Source organism: Lissotriton helveticus, chromosome 2_1 (assembly GCF_964261635.1).
Source record: "Lissotriton helveticus chromosome 2_1, aLisHel1.1, whole genome shotgun sequence".
Classification (NCBI taxonomy): domain Eukaryota; kingdom Metazoa; phylum Chordata; class Amphibia; order Caudata; family Salamandridae; genus Lissotriton; species Lissotriton helveticus.
Window position 1 is genome coordinate 1,790,199,606 of NC_136059.1, and position 19,236 is coordinate 1,790,218,841.

Genomic DNA, 19,236 nt, shown 5'->3' on the forward strand with positions numbered 1-19,236 from the left:
CTCTCACCACCGATGTACCTCCCTCAGAGAGTCTTTGCAACCAAATATCTGACTACTTCATTGACAAAATTATCAACATTCAGAAAGACTTTCCCCCACCCTCGACAACCACCGTAGAGGTAACAGTCAATTACCCTCCTCTCTCCAGTTTCAAACCAGTATCCTTACAACAGACAAGCAAGGCTATCCGGGCCTGTAAATCAGGAGCACCCACTGATTCCTGTCCCCCAATCATTCTTCACCATCTGATTGACACAGTCAACCCTTACATTAATGGAATCATTAATGAATCCCTTGAATCCGGAATTGTACCTGCCGAATGGAAGAAGGCCACTGTCAAACCCCTGTTGAAAAAACAGAACAAATCATCCACAGATTTGACTAACATGCGTCCCATCTCCTTATTTCCTATTCTGGGCAAAGTCACGGAGCACCTAGTGCATGAGGAGCTTAAAACCTTCACAGAAGCCCATAACATCCTGCACCCTCAGCAATCGGGCTTCCGCTCCGGTCACTCCACCGAAACAGCTTTGATCGAACTTGCTGATTCCATCAAATTCCTACAGGATGAGGGCAAGCAAGCTGTCCTCATCCTGTTGGATCTCACAGCAGCATTCGACACTATCTCGCATGTCATCCTAATCAATCGAATGCGAGAGATTGGCGTAACAGACTCAGCCCTGGCCTGGATTTCATCATTTCTATCAAATAGGTCTCAGACTGTGACACTAGGACCACACCTATCCTGCGAAAAGCCAATTACATCTGGAGTGCCCCAGGGGTCCATATTAAGCCCTTTATTCTTCAATATCTACATGGCACCCCTCTTAGCTGTGATAGAATCACATGGGATCCTGGTCACGTCCTACGCCGACGACACTCAATTGGTCGTCACCATTGACAAACAGCGTACTGACGCAGATCTCCGGTTTAAAAACTGCCTCTCTGATGTCTTTGAGTGGCTAAATACCAATCATCTTAGATGCAATAGCGCAAAGACAGAGATCATCCCAATAGGCAAGAATCTTTCTTTTTGCCCGAAAGATTGGTGGCCCATAGGATCCGAGGCCCCTCCTAGTGCAGTTACATCAGCTAGAAACCTGGGCGTACAATTCGATTCTTCCCTTACTTTTGACGACCATGTAAAGATCACTGCCGGTCGATGCTTCGGATTAATAAAATCTCTGAGGAAATTTTTTGATTTCCTCCCAATCGCAGCCAGAAAGTCAGTCGCGGTAGCCCTTTTACTTTCCCGACTTGACTACTGCAACGGCCTTATGGCCGGAGTGAAAAAATCTACTCTCAGAAAGTTGCAGAGCTTACAACATGCTGCAGCCCGACTGGTTTTACAACTCCCCAGAAGGTCATCTGCGTCTGCAGCCCTAAATTCACTTCACTGGATGCCACTGCATAAAAGAATTCTTTTTAAACTGCTTCTCACAGTCCATAAAACCATGCAAAACACAGGACCCCGTTACTTTGTAAACCGTTTTAAGCGCTATAACCCTTCGCGCTGCCTGAGATCCTCTGGGACTAACCTGGTTCAAATTCCCAGATTTAAATATAAGACCAGAGGCGGAAAATCCTTCAATGTTCTGGCGGCCAAAGCCTGGAACACCCTACCCGCCTACCTTAGAGCCACAGACAATGAGAACGATTTCAGAAAACTCCTCAAGACATGGGTCTACAAATTACCAGACTCCTCTGTCCTGGCTGCCATTTAGTTTTCTCTTCCATTCATTCCACTTTTCCAGCGATTCCTCCGCAGCTCGCCCAGCGCCATGATGCTCCCCTGGGAGCGAACGCTTGCGCTTACAAATGCCCATAAATATCAAATATCAAATAGTGGCACAACCAGCTCTTATTGAAGCATTAATAAGGTTTGAAGCACTGGAGTCTCTCCCTCTGGTATGTGTGTCAGTGTTCTCCCTCAGCAGATGAGCCTTACTAGTGAGTAGTGAGTAGCTTTTTACATAACATTATGGGTTTCCCTACTGGACACATCACTCAGTAGTGAATTCTCCTTAATTACCCATGAAACTGAGATATATGTTGGCATCATATTCTACTTAAGTTTCCGCCAACTCTGTGGAATGACACTTGGACTGTGGTCCATAGAGTCTTTCTTGCTCATACACATACGCATCCGGTGCCAGGCCGATCACGTAAGCCGATATTAGCCACTAGTTTACACGGTTCGACAACAAATGAAAAACAAAAGCCTAGGTGAACACTTGCTGTCTTTTTGAATTTTTTTAAGAAGGATGTAAAAAATGTTGCCTTCTAAAAGGGTCAGTAGTTGCTTATCTCCTTTTTTGCAAAAGGTAAGAAGGTAATCTTCAGCATTTTGTACCTTCTGTTGATTTTATTCTGAAAGGTACCCACCTAAAGAAGGGGCTTAAAAACGTTCCTATTCACAAAAACATTGAAACTAAGTGATTCTTAAATCTTCCCATCTCTGTTGCTATTGAATCTGAACGCTTACTAATCCCATGGTTTTGCTCTATATAATTAACCCCATACACTCTACCAACCAACTCTCCTTCACTCGATTCCTTTTACTGCTATACGTTGAGGATGGTGTGCCCCTCTGAATATCAAAGACAAAATATCGTGGCCTGGAAATATCATGGACAAAGTATCGAAACTGGAATATTGAAAGGTAAGTGCGTATAGATTTTCTATACCTAACTCTTCACATATGTAACTTGAATATATGCATATCTTCAAGGGACATAGCTTTGGAGTTTCAAATAGTGAATGTATACTTCAGCTTTATGTACTTACCTTTCAATATTTTAGTCTTTGATATTTTGTACATTATATTCTTATCTAACAATTTTTCTGTCTTTGATATTCAGTAAGACAATCATTAAGAACATATATTCTGTTGTTAAATCTGTAAAGCACACTTCTACCGACAAGTGCAGCTGTGCTATATAAATATGTCAAATAAATAAATACAAGTGACATCTGTTATTTATAGATGCTCTCCTCCTAAAATACTCCAAGAAGTCTGGTCTGTGGACAGCCCAGGAAACAATTGTGCATATTGGAGACAGACTCCAGGTGGACAAACCAGGCAAACAGAGGAATGCATTTTGGATCCACTGTTTGCACCAAGATGAAACTCTTGGAAGGTAAAGTATCGACTAACTTATATTATAGAATTCCTAACTGTTGGTTGCATAGTGAGGGAATTATTGGTTCTGTGCTTTATTTATTGACACCTTTAACGTTGCAGCACCAATTCCTGGTCTCACTACTAATTGATTAATACATATAGTGAGTAGAAAACATTTCAACTAAACTTTCAGACTGCATAGTAGGACAGTTTTCCTTTCCTGGAAAACTCAAAACAGGTAGGTGTGTAAATACTACTATTCTTAAAATGAATGTAGTATCACTGTTGACACAAGGGAATTGTTGAAAGGTGGATTAAGGGTAGAGGTGAGTATGCACCTACCACTAGCAATAAGGCCACCAACCCAATATAAGGTCCAGTCATGGTCTCAATAAGTTATTCCCTTGCTCAACCCTTCGTAGGTAGAAACGAGCAGAAATGCTTAATTTAGGAGACAGGTTTATTAAGCATTTAAAAACACCAATACATTAAATAAGTAAGACATTATGCTCAATAGCAATTCAACACCAATTACAAAAATAAGAAATACTAGTATCTATTAAATGACACCAAATTAACAAAGATCCAATGTAGGGTACTGGAGATATGAATATTTAAAGAATAGACACTTCCTAGTACTTAAAAACCTATTGTGTCAAATTGGAACATCTGGTCATGCTTGACCAGGACAAAGTCAAAGTTTGAAACTGTCCACGGTGATGCCCTGGTCTGATATACTAAGCGTGAGGCCCCGGTCACAATTTTACCTTCGCAATTAGTAACTTTTCTGGAGTATGTTTTCCTGACGTCGAGCAGGCCTCTCCAGCAGGCTGGATTCACAGCAGCTTTGTCTGCTTGGTTCCACAGGAGCCTCCGGTCAACTCCTGGAAGTCTTGACCTGCGGAGCTTTCAGAGTAACAAACCTGAAAACCAGGCTGGGTCGTAGTTCCAAGTAGTTGGCTTGACCCTCGACATCGGGTCTGTCCACTTGTGGAGCTTTTTCACGAAAGTCCTCCAAACTTCAGAAGGTGTTTCCCGATGTTCCTTTTGAAGGATCATAGTGTCCACAAACACAATCCAAGGTTCCAGTGTCTCTGAGTTGCTCCTCTGAAGTTGGGACTACAGTACCCACAATGCACCTGGCCAAATCCTTTAAAGTCCAGCTGAAGGTGGTCAGCTGGGTTCTCCTTACTGGAAATGATGCAGGTGGAGCTCTTGTAACCTGTTGCATTCAGGGAGTTCACTCCTTGTCTTTCAAAGCAAGAAAAAGTCCTTATGGCTGTAGTTCCTTAGTGTGCAGTAGGTGCAGTCATTGAGTGCAGTTCTCTTGGTGCAGGCCAGGGTCCAGCAGGGCAGTCCTTCTTCTTCTTGTAGTTTCAGGCAGCAGATTGAGTTACTATGCTGCTCCCACATATACATCTAATGTTCTGGGGTGAAAAGGAGGGGGCACCTCTGACCAGTGGGATACAGGGTGCCACCCAGAAGCATGACGTCTTCCTCCAAAGTGTGGCATATTCTTGTCCCACTGTACTTTATTCAAGATGGAGAATTTCTCTCATTGAAAGTAAGATCTGGCTAAGCGAACCTACTGGTGTGGCTTATTTCCCTTAACACTCCCCTTCTTGGCCTCCTGCAAATTCCATTCATGGGGCTCCCATATGGCTTGGGGTACGGGAGGAGGGGGTTGGCCTGGCTGGCATTCCTTACTGTCCTACTCTCTTTGAAACCGAATGTGCTTACACAGCCATTTTCCTGGCCTGTTCTCTGCACCTGCAGAGCTCCAACCCACCAGATAATCTGTCTCTATACAGGCCACTTATCACCTCATCAAAGCAGTTTGGCTAAGCCTGGTAAGGCTGATCAACCAGGAGAGGCTGCGAGAGGCTGCTAGAAGGTTGTATAAGGAAATAGGCCTCCAAGCACCCGATCTCTGAATGTCATCGTGGAAACCCAGGTAGAAGCGGTGCAAGAAAACATGTGGCGAATTCACTAAAGTACATTTCCGGGCTGCAAAGGAAAAGAAAAAACAGAGAATATCAATACAAAGCAACAACAGACAATTAAGTCCCTGATGACGACAAGCAGAACTCTCCAGATGAAATTTCACAAGTTTGCATAAATTCCAATCCTCTCAACCCCTCACCAGCCAACACAGTCATGAGAATCATAAACCCCCTCATATATCCACATGAGATCAACCATATTCTAGAAGTAAAATCCAATGCAGACTGAAGTCAATGGTTTAAACGTGCAAAGTTCAATCAAAGAGAAGGTGTTTAAACCACATTGAGAGCAACAAGGAAATTGAAGTAAACTGTATAGGGAGCGCCCAAGTCAGGTGTTTTACTCGATGCTTAGATCAAGTGCAAGAAAACGACCACATGTAGTATGTACTGTGTGCTGCACAGAGTGAACGTGTTTGGGAGTTATCATAGTCCGCTAGTGAATTAGTTTTATGGATTGCATTGCAAACATGGCCTACTTACATGCTCCACAGCAGCTGTAGTCATGTTATGTTCTGGGTATTGTAGCACAATTGATGCTCACTTGGTGCATTGCAGCTCCTGCGTATGCCTTCTGTGGAATTTCAAGTAGAACACTTGACCAGTATTTTTATGTTAAGGCAAATGAAAACAATTGCACATGTAAAACAGCAAAAACAAGAAAAATCACTATGAAAAGTATTTCAGATTTGTACGAACTATCCCTAAATAATTATTAAGTCAAACAGAGGCAAAATTGCAATGGTGTAAAATAAACAGAGGTTTTTACCTTACTGTTTGCTCATGTACCAGCTCCTGGTCTTCCAGGGTCTTAACATACACAAGTGGCCAGTGTTTTTCTCAGGGGTCTTAGGGGGATGACAACGATACACTTAGCAAAGACAGCTCTACCTCTGTAGTCAACACCACAACACCAAATCTAGACATCTATTAAACTACATCATGGATAAGACAGAGTGTAAGCCTTGACCTTGAGAACTTAGCTCAGGTAGAGATGAATACCATGGATCAGCAACATCATAGAGTGGAAAAGACAAGCCCAGTGAGTGGTAACCTTTCAAAGCACAGGAACTGCATCACTCCTATGTTCTAGGACATCAATCAGGATAATAAGTTAGAGTTAGCCCCTTCAGTCTGAAGTGTTGTTTTTCGTTTTTCTCTTTTTAGGTTTCCCTTGGAAAAGGCAGTCAGCCTTAGTACAGGTAGACTACGGGTAGCGGGACACATGGATTTCTTTTAATTCACCAATAATGCTGTTCAAAACAACAACGCAAGGCATTTAAATGAAAGTGGTTGCAAGACATCCTTCAAAAATATTAGGTGACCGCCCTTGTAATTGTGGCTTATTCTGCCATCGACGGTGGTTGGCTGCCCGTGAGGGGTTGGCCGCAGGGCCTGGCCACAGACCTGGGCCTGCAGCCAAACCCCTACTAGGTACTGTCAAAAGCTATGGTCGGTGAGGCAGATGGGTAAATATGATAAAAACAAGAAATTCACAGAAAAAAACCCAAGGTTACAATGACGTTACAGCTATTTATGTTAATATCGTCTTAACGTTAAAAAATACTCAAAATTCACTGAAAGAACAACAGGTTAAAGTGTCCTTATTGTTAAGTATGGTACTAATTTCATACTTTGCAATTAAAAAAGTCAATAAAATTCACAAAAATATTATTATAATGTTACATTTAGGAAAGGCATTAAGATTTGAGCTTACATTAAAAAAACTGAAATTGACTGAAAAAACAAAGGTTAATGTGACGTTATAGTTAGGTTTTATAATAGTACAAAAACTATCATTTTTTTAAAAAACACTGACATTTATAGTTTACTGAGCCAACTATAACTTGTGCCCCCTTCCTTGCACTGCTTATCAACTCACATATTACATCACTCATGACATGTTAAATGACATCATTGATGAGATCTAAAATGATATCAATGGTAAAATCACTGATGACATCATACGGATGACACAAACCACAGCAGTAGGGACGGGAGCAGAAAAAAGAGGTCTAGTACCCTAGCTCCCTAGAACTAGTGTGTGAAACACACAAGGGTAGCTGTTCCTGAAGAGGAATCCGGCCAGATAGGTGTTTGATCTCCGCCAAAGAGCTCTCTCGCAGGGCCCGTGGGGTATTGCAGCGCCGACCCCTTGAGGAGCAAAAATGCCCAATGATGAAGCACGATACATTCACGGGTGTGTGAGGGCAACTTTTCCAAATAACGGGAATTTCCCCCGATCCATACATCCATCCTTAGATACTCTGTTCCCCTTTTGTTTTCCGACGCCTATCTGGCCATATTCCTCTTCAAGGAAAAGCTACCCCTGAATATTTCACATCATACTGATGACATCATGTAATTGTGACACCATCGTATAGCGTTTATGGTCTTGAAGTAAATGAACTCATCCAGTTTGTTATAACAATCATAGAGTCCTGTAAGTTACTCCTAAGGGATTCACGATTTCAATCAGCTATAATATGATCTGGGTATCATCGTGTAACTTCTAAAAAAAAAAAAACGCTCAAACTACAAATCAATTTTGTCAAAACTGCAATGTAATGCGTGGCTCAGAGAAGAAACCTGAGGAATTCCATATAGTAGTGCTCAGTTTGAGGATACAAATGGTTGAGTTTAAGAACTTGTTTGCGCTCAGGCAAAAAATAAGTAATTCAAGTTAAGACTTTGTCTCCGACATTGATCACCATTAATCTGCTCTGCAGAAAGGAATGGACCATGGAACGGAAGCCAACTGAAAGATCCAAAAGGATCAAGGCTGCAGAGCTGCCATTATAAGAAGTATTTGGAGCTTGTTTTGAACCCAGTTAGTACGACCTATGTGCCATGAGACACTTTAAAACCAGTTTGAGCAGGATACAGTATATTTGTGGATCATAATTTGTGAATTAATATATTTGCCAGCATTTTTAGCAACAAAGGGTATGGGAAAAACAGATTGGGGAGTAACCGTCGTGTTCTTTAGAAGCGGGGTGACTATAAAGTGCTTTCAACAACTTGATGCAGAAGCATCTAGAAGGGAATGATTGACCATTTCAGCTGTTATTAAGACAAACATGGAAGCTGCGAGATAAAAACTCCTTTCAAGGCAAGAATCGAGTGGTGATCCTGATTTAACTGAGTAGATCAATTTGGAGACATATTCAAGAGATATTAGACTAAACTCCTATAAACTCTGTTCAGCAGAGGGCACCATAGCAGAGGAATCAGGGAAGACAGAATCTAGACAAATACATTTTGTGTTGTACTTATTTTATCATGAAAAAAGGCTAGACATTAACATAATGTTAAGAGACTGGTATGGTCAATGTAAATGCCTTTGGTTTGGAAAAATTTTCAATAATTTTAAAGATTTCTCTTGTTAAGTTCTGTGATTCGGTAATACATTGGAAACAATATGGTGAGTAAGCAGAAGTTGCACTAGCTTTAGCTTTTTCACAATTCATCCAGCATCACCTCCACTTTATTCTTAGCATTGTCATTTATCCATCTCTAAATATTGGAGTACCAAAGAGCTGATGAATCAATATTGTCCAGAGCGATATCAGAACAAGCACATCACATGGCGTCTTCAAGAGAGAGATAAATAGGTTACTATTTCAGCAATCCCTTCTGTCATTACTTAATTTAATGTCACAGAAAACACCCAAATCTCAGTGAAGTACAATCTTTAGAACAATGTGCATGGGTACAAGCAAATCTGCATGAATGGGTCCTCCTTTTTACCTTCTCAGTGTGTAGCGTTGACTGCTCTAACCTATTCTGTAAATCTTATGTCGCTTACACCATGCTCTGTTTTACTCTATAAATATTATGTAGCTTGTACCATGCTCTAACTTTTTCTGTAAATATTTAGAAGCATGTACCATGCTATAACTTATTTTGTAAATATCCTGTAGTTTGTACCATGCTTTAACGTAATTTGGAAATATTCTGTACTATGACTTATTCCATAAAAATTAAGTAGCTTGTACCACGCACTTACTTATTCTGTAAATATCATGTGAATCACTCACCTGCAAGACGCTGCTACGCCGCCACCGCCAGGAGTCATTTTGGGGCAAACAGGCACCTGGAAGAAAGCCGCCACCGCCGAGAGTCATCTTCCTTCACGACCACACGCGCCGCCGCTCCGGGACTTCAATTCCCGGCAGCCTACGCGGCGGCGCGCCTACCAACGACGCGAGGGCGCCAGGAGGCGCAATAAAGCGCCTCAGTTACCGGCGGAGCGGGGGACACAGTGAATCACTCACCTGCAAGACGCTGCTACGCCGCCACCGCCAGGAGTCATTTTGGGGCAAACAGGCACCTGGAAGAAAGCCGCCACCGCCGAGAGTCATCTTCCTTCACGACCACACGCGCCGCCGCTCCGGGACTTCAATTCCCGGCAGCCTACGCGGCGGCGCGCCTACCAACGACGCGAGGGCGCCAGGAGGCGCAATAAAGCGCCTCAGTTACCGGCGGAGCGGGGGACACAGTGAATCACTCACCTGCAAGGCGCTGCTACGCCGCCACCGCCAGGAGTCATTTTGGGGCAAACAGGCACCTGGAAGAAAGCCGCCACCGCCGAGAGTCATCTTCCTTCACGACCACACGCGCCGCCGCTCCGGGACTTCAATTCCCGGCAGCCTACGCGGCGGCGCGCCTACCAACGACGCGAGGGCGCCAGGAGGCGCAATAAAGCGCCTCAGTTACCGGCAGAGCGGGGGACACAGTGAATCACTCACCTGCAAGACGCTGCTACGCCGCCACCGCCAGGAGTCATTTTGGGGCAAACAGGCACCTGGAAGAAAGCCGCCACCGCCGAGAGTCATCTTCCTTCACGACCACACGCGCCGCCGCTCCGGGACTTCAATTCCCGGCAGCCTACGCGGCGGCGCGCCTACCAACGACGCGAGGGCGCCAGGAGGCGCAATAAAGCGCCTCAGTTACCGGCGGAGCGGGGGACACAGTGAATCACTCACCTGCAAGACGCTGCTACGCCGCCACCGCCAGGAGTCATTTTGGGGCAAACAGGCACCTGGAAGAAAGCCGCCACCGCCGAGAGTCATCTTCCTTCACGACCACACGCGCCGCCGCTCCGGGACTTCAATTCCCGGCAGCCTACGCGGCGGCGCGCCTACCAACGACGCGAGGGCGCCAGGAGGCGCAATAAAGCGCCTCAGTTACCGGCGGAGCGGGGGACACAGTGAATCACTCACCTGCAAGACGCTGCTACGCCGCCACCGCCAGGAGTCATTTTGGGGCAAACAGGCACCTGGAAGAAAGCCGCCACCGCCGAGAGTCATCTTCCTTCACGACCACACGCGCCGCCGCTCCGGGACTTCAATTCCCGGCAGCCTACGCGGCGGCGCGCCTACCAACGACGCGAGGGCGCCAGGAGGCGCAATAAAGCGCCTCAGTTACCCGCTGCGCGGGACGCGAGCGGGACGCCCGGGGCTAAGCCCGGGCAAAGGGCGGGCCGTCTGAGGCCGTCCGAGGTCGGACAAGGTTGGGTTGGGCCACGATTCCTGCCCAAACATCTACAGACGTTCATAGAGCTGCTAATTCATCGTCTGCCAGGTAAAACGCTGTTTTACATTTTACGCTTCACGTCTTGTTACTACCAAGCTATCTGCATACATGCCTGGTATGCCTGGTAAAAAGCTAATACCTGTAACTAACACCATGGAGAACTATTTAGTCCAGGTAGTGGCGAAAATAAACAGCGATAGAAGGTCCTCATTGGGTTTGGACTCATCCACACAATCTTTATTAGTTGACATAGAAACAGAGGACCCCTTTGACCTGACAAACTCTAGCTTTTCTGGAGTGGTACAAGCTCCCTCACAAGATACTGTCACTATTCAACCCAGTGGCATAGTGGCCAGCACTGAAGATATCAACGACATTGATGTAGTGCCTCTGAGTCCTATGATCTGTGAGCTTATTACCCCTCCCATTGTTCCAATTCCAGCACCAAGGGTTACAGGGGTTAAAAGAAAAGCTATACAAAAACGATCGGGGTTAAGGTCAGCTAAAAATAAAATTGCTACACCACCAAGGAAAATCTCGTGTGTGGAGGAGGATGATCCCTTGGGGGAAACACATGCAACCTTCTCTAACATTCAATTTCAGAAATTTTGCAGTCTGATGGATATAAAGATCAAAGGAATAGTTAAACCTCTGATAAGCAAAATTGATAAGCTATCTGCCGAAGTGACTAAACTGGAAGGTCTCCTTGGTAAAATGCTGGGTGAAGTGGGGAAACTCCCTGAAGTTATTACGTCCAATGTACAACCTCTGGTTAATGACATTCTAGCAAGTAAATTGCCACTCACTGTTACTCCAAACCCCCCAGTGGCTCCTTTGATTACCCTACCGGAAACTAGCCTAGGGGTTGCACCCCCCACCCATTTTATTGGGGAATCTATTACCTCGAAAGGGTCATGTGAGCTGGTGGTGGAAGCCTCGCCATTAGTTCTTGTATTAGCAAATGTGCCCCCTTTGGCTTCTGGTGAAGCTGAATCAACAGCATCGCTTTTAAATAAATCTTTATCTTGGCTAACCAACAACATGGCCATATCTCCGTGGGGGAAACAGCAACTGGCTGAGGAACTGGTAAATGCAAGAAGAGTGGAGTGGATTGGAAGCAGTGAAAAAAAGTTTAAGGGCGATTGCGTTGTGCTTAATCTTTCTCACCCTGATGCATTACCAAACATACTGCCTAACATTTTTCCACCACAGAGACGCTCCGCTTCTATCGTACCATTGACCCTTGACTTCTTTTACCCCCGAAAGGGCAGAGGCCCCAATCCAAGCACCTTAAGAACAAAATGGAATGTCGTAACCAAAAGGGGTTGTAAGAATTTTGGTTCCGCTGAGTGGGGACTAGGTTTAGAAAATAGATTCTCTGCTCTTTCCAATTTAGATGCTTGTGATTGACAAATAACTAATTGTATGCCCCAGCTGCAAACTCCTTTATCCTTGTGTGTAACAGGGGGGGCATAATCGAGCTATGGCCTCTCCAAATGAGTTATGTACGCCAGATGCTTTAGTGGGAATAACAAATTTAACAGTTGAAGGCAATGATAATGTGGATGTAAATATGAATAGGCCTGATCTCAGTCCTGAAATATGCAGGGAGCATGACTTTGGGAACCTTCTATCTTGGAATATAGCAGGGCTATGTTCCAAAATGGACTGTGGAGAGTGGTTTGAATTCGTTAGCAAGTATGACGTCTGCATTTTCCAAGAAACATGGGCCTGTGATCCTGTTTATGCTTTGGGGTATTTGAATTATTATGTACCGGCAATCAAAGGTCCCAAAGGGAGACCAATGGGAGGTCTCACCATATGGGTCCGCCAGTCCCTGAAGATCTTAGTAAAAAATCTAGAGCTAAATCACAAAGACATCCAGCTCATTAGACTTGAGAGGGACTCCTCTACTCCCATTGACATCTACAACTTATATGTTAGAGGGGGAAATGCTGGTAAATCAGCGGTCTTATCGTCTCTGTACAGTTACCTAGACACTTACTCTTCTGGGAACAACATCATACTGGCAGGAGACCTAAATCGTACTTTTGAACCCCTTGACACTGGTGAGGCTTTTTTAGGTGCGGAGGAAGATAATATGTGGGAAATCCCTGCACTTGATTTAACCCCAATAACTCGCTGGACCGAGGATATTCTAAGCCTGAATGCTATCTGCCTTGAATATGGGTTAAGGGCTCTGAATGGTCGTACTAAGTCAGACAGAGTATCAGCCATGACCTTTGATAATGGAAGATCTAAGAGTCGTATTGATTATGTTATATGCTGTATGGCCCTATGGTCATCCATTGTTGATATGGAGGTCAAGGAGAGGATTGAGAGTGACCACAATCCTCTTTGCGTTCTCCACAAATGGTGGCTGTCTGATGTGACTGCCCCCAGTGCTTCTATTGTTCCCTTACCCCCGTTGATTGTTCCTACAAACGATTTACGCAGGCTTAGGTGGACTAGTGTTAAATCAGATCAGCTGGTTATGGAAAAAATAAGCATGGCAACTGACAAGGCTATCATGGCCCTTGAGGGTGAAACTGGGCTTCTTCCTAGTAAAAATAATGCCACTAGGGTCCATGAAGCTCTCTTTGATGAAATTAGAGGCCATTTCCTGAAACCGGCAAATAAAAAGATGCATGCCCACAGACCAGCACGTTGGTACAATCACGAATGTAGGCTGGCAAGAACCTCCTTGGGTGATGCTATTAAAAACAAAAATCTAGAAGCAATTAGATCTGCTAGGAAGCATTACAAACAGTGTATAGTAACAGCGAAAAAAGATTGGGATGAGGCACACTGGAATAACCTAAAAAATGCAAGTGACCGTAAGGACTCCAGGTTATTTTGGCATATAGTTAAATGGGGACATGATAGGATAGAAGAAGCATGCACTAATAATGTCCCCCAGGATGCTTGGGTTAAGTTTTTTAGTGAGCAGTATGCCTCTAGAGAACAGGCAGTGGATAGAAGGTGCACGCATGGTTCACCAACTGGGGATGACATCTTCACTAAGAGCGAAATACTCGCGGCCCTAAAAACTGTTCGAAGTGGGCGGGCTCCTGGTATTGACAGGGTGCCGGCTGATGTTTTCTTGAATGACACTGATAGATGGTGCAGATACATCTATCTGTTGATAAATTTGATTACCAGGGGGGCTGATATCCCAGCGACCTGGAGGGGCGCTGTAATCATCCCAATATACAAAAAAGGAGATCGGGCTCAGCCCGGTAACTACCGCCCCATTAGTTTAATAGATACCATTCAGAAAATAGTGGGCCGAGTAGTTGTCAATAGGTTGCTCGATTGGGCTGAGGAACAAAATATTTTATCCCCCTTTCAGGCTGGATTTCGCAGGGCAACCAGCACCATGGATCAAGTCTTCCGGTTCCAACTAATACAGTGGAAGACCGTGGTGCTAGGCGGAGGCAGCCTGTATGCAGCATTTGTTGATTTGCGGGCTGCCTTTGACCTGGTACCGAGGGCGAAACTGTGGGAAGTGCTTGAGACACTAGGGGTCCCAGGGGATCTGTTGATTTTAATTATGCAACTGCATGAGGGCAACTATGCCAAAATAAGATGGGGAGGATATGGGAACAACACTGCAGAATTTCCTGTTGAGCGCGGGGTTCGGCAGGGTTGTTCAATGGCTCCTACTTTGTTTACCCTCTTTGTTAATGGCGTCGTTTCCCGCATGCAATCTCGGGCTGTGGATGCCCCTTCTCTCGCTGGGGAGAAAGTCCCCATTTTAATGTTCGCCGACGACACCTTAATTTTATCAAAAACCCCCAGTGGCTTGCAAAAAGCATTGGCAATATTTGACGGGTTCTGCACTGACCACGGACTTGAGGTGAATGCGACCAAGACAAAACTCATGGCTTTTAACCCACATAGAAATTTTAAATCGAACATTACCATGAGTGGCCGCATTCTTGAAGTTGTAAAATCCTTCACTTATCTGGGGATTTTGATCTCCAATGACAATAAGTGGCAGCAACACCTTAATATTGCTACATTAAGGCATAAGCAGCTATCTGGCACTATAATTAAGGAGTATAGGAAGTCAAAGACTAAACCTATTAAACCACCTCTGATAATATACGAGGCAAAAGTAATTGGTTCTGCCTTGTATGGTGCGGAGTTATGGGGGTATGAAAACCTCCACGAACTCCAACTATCTGAAAATAAATTTCTGAGGTCGTTGACGGGCACTCCACAGAGTAGCCCACTATTGCCCCTGCGTTACGAATTAGGTAGAAGAGAGCTTACAGAAAAGGCCAAACTGCGCCCGATTTTATTCTGGCGCAGGCTTTGGACTACACCAGAACTCTCTCATTACGCGGAAGGGTTTTCTGATGTCATCAAAGCCGATCACTATAATAAAATTAGGTGGTTTAAAACACTAAAGACTGTACTGTTTAATTTAGGACTTCATGCCTTATGGACAGATCCTGCTGGGGCTCTATTTCCCTCCAAGACTGTTCTAAAAGACATATTCTGGGAACACGTAGCTAATAGTAGCTTACTCAACACCAACAGTGGGACCATGACCACTGGCTACCTAGAAGCTAAAACGTTCCCCATTTATGAAAAGTACTGGGATTACATAACGAAACCCCTGGACAGGAAACTGTTATTTCAAATGAGGGTAGGTTCGCTCCCCCTCTGTAATCTAACAGCTAAATGGAAACCAGGGGGGGTAGCATTATGTCCAGCCTGTGGGGTAGGAAATGAAACCCTAGGTCATTTTCTGTTTTGCTGCCCAGTATATTCTGCCCCAAGGCAAGCCTGGTTGGCTCCTATGTGTAGGAATTTAGGTACAAAAAGTAGTATGGTGGCACTGCGTACAATAAAATCTACTACTGAAGAATGGATCAATATTGCAATTGCAAAGTACATGGGATGGGCGTGGGTTTTAAGGATGAGACTGCTGGCAAACTAATTATTGCCATTAAGTCGACCAGAGACTGCTAGACATTTGTCTATTCTCTGTAATTGCTTGGCGAATAGTCAGAGATTGCTAAACTAATGTTTATTCTCTGTAAAAAAAATTAATTGACCAGAAACTGCTAGACACTCGTCTATTTTCTGTTTATGTAATGTGTCATCGGCTTGAACATCGATTTTTACTGTAATGAAATCTTTTTTAATATGATCTCCTGGGGATATTTACATTGCTATTATGAATTTTACCCCTCTGGTCTCTATTTGTTGACGGTAATGATTTCTGCACCTGTATATATGATGTGTCATTGTTTTTTAAATTCTTAAAATATGTATGTGCTTGTTCGTTTGATTATGTAAATTTAATTGATTTTTTAATTGTATGTTTGTTTGTCTTGCTTTTATGAGTAATACTCGAATAAAGCACTTTTTGAATTGAATTGAATTGTAAATATCATGTAGCTAGTACCATCCATGCAGTCTTTTTAAAGATTTGGGTAGCAAAATTTTACATACGCCATTAAATTATCTACCTCTCTTTGTAAGCACTAGTTATCGTGTAATGTTCAATGTATTCCCACCATGACTAACTCAGTTGAATCCTCTATATATTTTCTTCCTAGACCTGAAAATCTGTAAAGCATTCTGATACCCATTGGGTCTCGTTTGCTAGATAAAACCAGTAAATAAATAATTGACAATATATTTAAAAAAATGGATCACTTTTAACATTTTAAAATCCAGCTTTATGCTGAATGCCATACATCAATACATGTGTTTGCATTATTCTTGTAGGTATGTTGGGAAGGAGTATAAGGAAGAGAAGGAGCTATTTTACCACATCAACGATGTAGAACGACAAATGACAGCACAGTATTATGTGACAGAATTTAACAGGAGGCTGTTTGAGCTTGGGATTCCCACTCAGATATTTTATCTGCCCTCTGCAGTTCTCATGGTTAGTACATTTAGACTAAATACATACCTTAACTGCAAAGTATTCTTACATGTTTTAACTGTATAAAATGATTAACCTTCTGAAATTCACTTTTCAATTTTTTCTGCAAAATTATTGTACATTAAAAGGATCGGCTTTCTAGAATGCATTTCTGTAAGAGCTCATTCCAAGGTACTCTAAAGAAAACATGTTTCATTCATACTAACTGTGCAGCTTGATGAAGAGAAACAAAAAACTGAACATTACTTTGGGTGACTTTGTGCAATTAATGACAGACTCAATGTACCTCTTTGAAACTATTTTGTGTGGCTGTCTAGGTCCCCCATGTTGCAAGATACGCCACCTCTTTTTTGTTCAAGGTGACTTTAACACACGCCGCGCTATGCACAGTTTTCTCATCAATAATGTTGCTGCAGTGATATTATCAATGATGTCATGATTGATGTAATATGTGAGGTAATTAGCAGTGCATGGCAAGGGCACAAGTTATGGTTACCTTAGGGCACGAGTTATAGTTACTTAAGATAACTGTAACTAGAACTAGTGAATTTCTGTGTTTTTTAGAGTTTAAAACATTATGTTGTTACTGACCATTTCACCTCACTATAATGTTACTTTAATCGTTGGATTATTTAGGGAACTCCTAGGTTTTTTTTGTTCAGCATTAAGTAATATTTTATTACCATATGTAAAGCCAACCCTCCGCCGCAAACAGCCTTCACCTGTGTGCAGCAGGGGGTAACCGCAGAGCATGGCAGATCTTTTATCTTTATTCAAAAATTATCAATAATTTCAATCCAAAGTATATTTATCACAATACAATGTTTATTATTATTGATTACTTAAACATATTTGATAATGTTGTATTAAACTATATGTCTGTGGCTCTTTTTACATCGTTTTTATTATTGCATTTGTGAGGTGAAAAGTTTGAAAATAATTAGTCAGCCATATAATACAATTTTTTCTTTAAGAAACCCCCCCAAAACAAACATATCTCTTAGTTTTACTTTTTAACAATTTACACCCCAAAAAAATGCAATCATAAAAACAACCACATAAAGGCCTTGTATTGTATGGGATACACTGTATCACATAAACTGCAACTATACAAGGTGGCACTTAAATCCCAGCTAAAGAGCAAAAGCACCAACCTGGGAAATGCCATGGAAAAATATGGTAGGTTCTCCTGGGGCCATGGTTTCAATGACACAGGAGACTTACATTTTTGATTTCTATTGTTGATGGGGGGCTGCAGAACTCCCTAAAGCCTCCCACTACATTAAAACGAGTTTGGTGATGTCCTTGCCCTTTCTAGAGACATCACCAAAATCAAAATATATCTAAACATCCTTCCCAAGTAATTTTGGGGCACTTTTTGAATGAGCAGTACTAATAAAAGAGCTTCTGTGGCCACTAATTTATTAGTCACATTTTTCCTTTTTTTAAATTTAGTTCTTGGGTGTTGGAAATGGGATTTCTGGTTGGCTGAGGCTTGCGCCAAAGCCAGGTAGAAACCACCACTTTAGTCAGGGCAAGGGAGTTACACGCCAAAGATAACCCCTGCTCACCCCCTTGGTAGCTTGGCACGAGCAGTCAGGCTTGTCCCGGAGGCAATGTGTAAAGCATTTGTGCACGCACACAGCAACAACATCCCAGGCGCACTACAAAAGGAACTCCACACAAGGTTATATAAAAATAGCCATTGTATTCTCCTAACACATTAGAATAGTAAACACATAACATACACTGTGCCCACTGGCGCAGGCAATATTCACAATGGAATATATACACATGACAGGGCCAAGTGGGCCACTGTCAGGATAAGCACTTAGCAGAAATTGGTAAAAGTAAAATAGATCATATACATACAACCAGTAACCACTGGCAATCACTGTACTCCACCTCAACTTGTAACATAAACTACATTATGCACAGTCACATCAGGCGCGAATTACATTCTGCGCTAACTTCACCAGCATAAACACATTATGCAATCTCCTCGCTAGTCTAAACACATTGGACCCTACCTCCTAAGTATAACTCACAATAGGGGCGTACCTCACACCGTGAAACATAATCTCACTAGCATAACCACATGAAATGCAAAATAACCTCAGAATCATAAACCATATGTAGGGGTATCAAAACAGGGTGCGTAAAACATACTAAATACATCACATTTCCTAGCACCACATTGCATGAGCACATCAATCACATTAGGCCTTGCGCCCTATACCTCTACCAGTCCCCCTGGCCAACTGGCCATCTCCAAAAACGGGCTCAAATGCCCTGTGTCCAGAATGTCAGGGCGCGCTGCCAATGCAGCGAACGTCAAGGGTGCACCATCTGCGCAAACCTAAACGTTGCAGCTGGCACTAAGTGCTGCACAGCTGTGTCAGGGCAAAGGGGGAAAACATGGCCCCTCTGGGCCCTCCAAGCAATAATTGCCCCTCGTTGGAGCCCGCAGGCTCAGAAAATCACTGTTCCCTCCAGAGCCCTCTGGAAGTGGCCACCAAATGCTGCAGCTGACAGTGGGGCAGCTGGGGAAAAATGCCCACCATGGGCGGCACGGGCCCACAGGGCCTTGGGACCCCCACGGGGGCCCTCCTAAGACACATGGCCGCGTTGGAGCCAAACATTGGAGCGGCCTGCTGCCA

General features: G+C 43.5%; 1 protein-coding gene across 1 annotated transcript in view; it reads left to right on the top strand.

The window, feature by feature from the left end:
- Positions 1-19,236, top strand: part of ALPK1 (alpha kinase 1) — a 314,892-nt gene that overhangs the window by 272,023 nt on the left and 23,633 nt on the right. The window contains exons 12-13 of the mRNA XM_078676727.1: positions 2,987-3,140; positions 16,414-16,576. Of these exons, the coding sequence (XP_078532853.1) occupies positions 2,987-3,140; positions 16,414-16,576 (317 nt within the window). The remainder of the gene's footprint in view (positions 1-2,986; positions 3,141-16,413; positions 16,577-19,236) is intronic.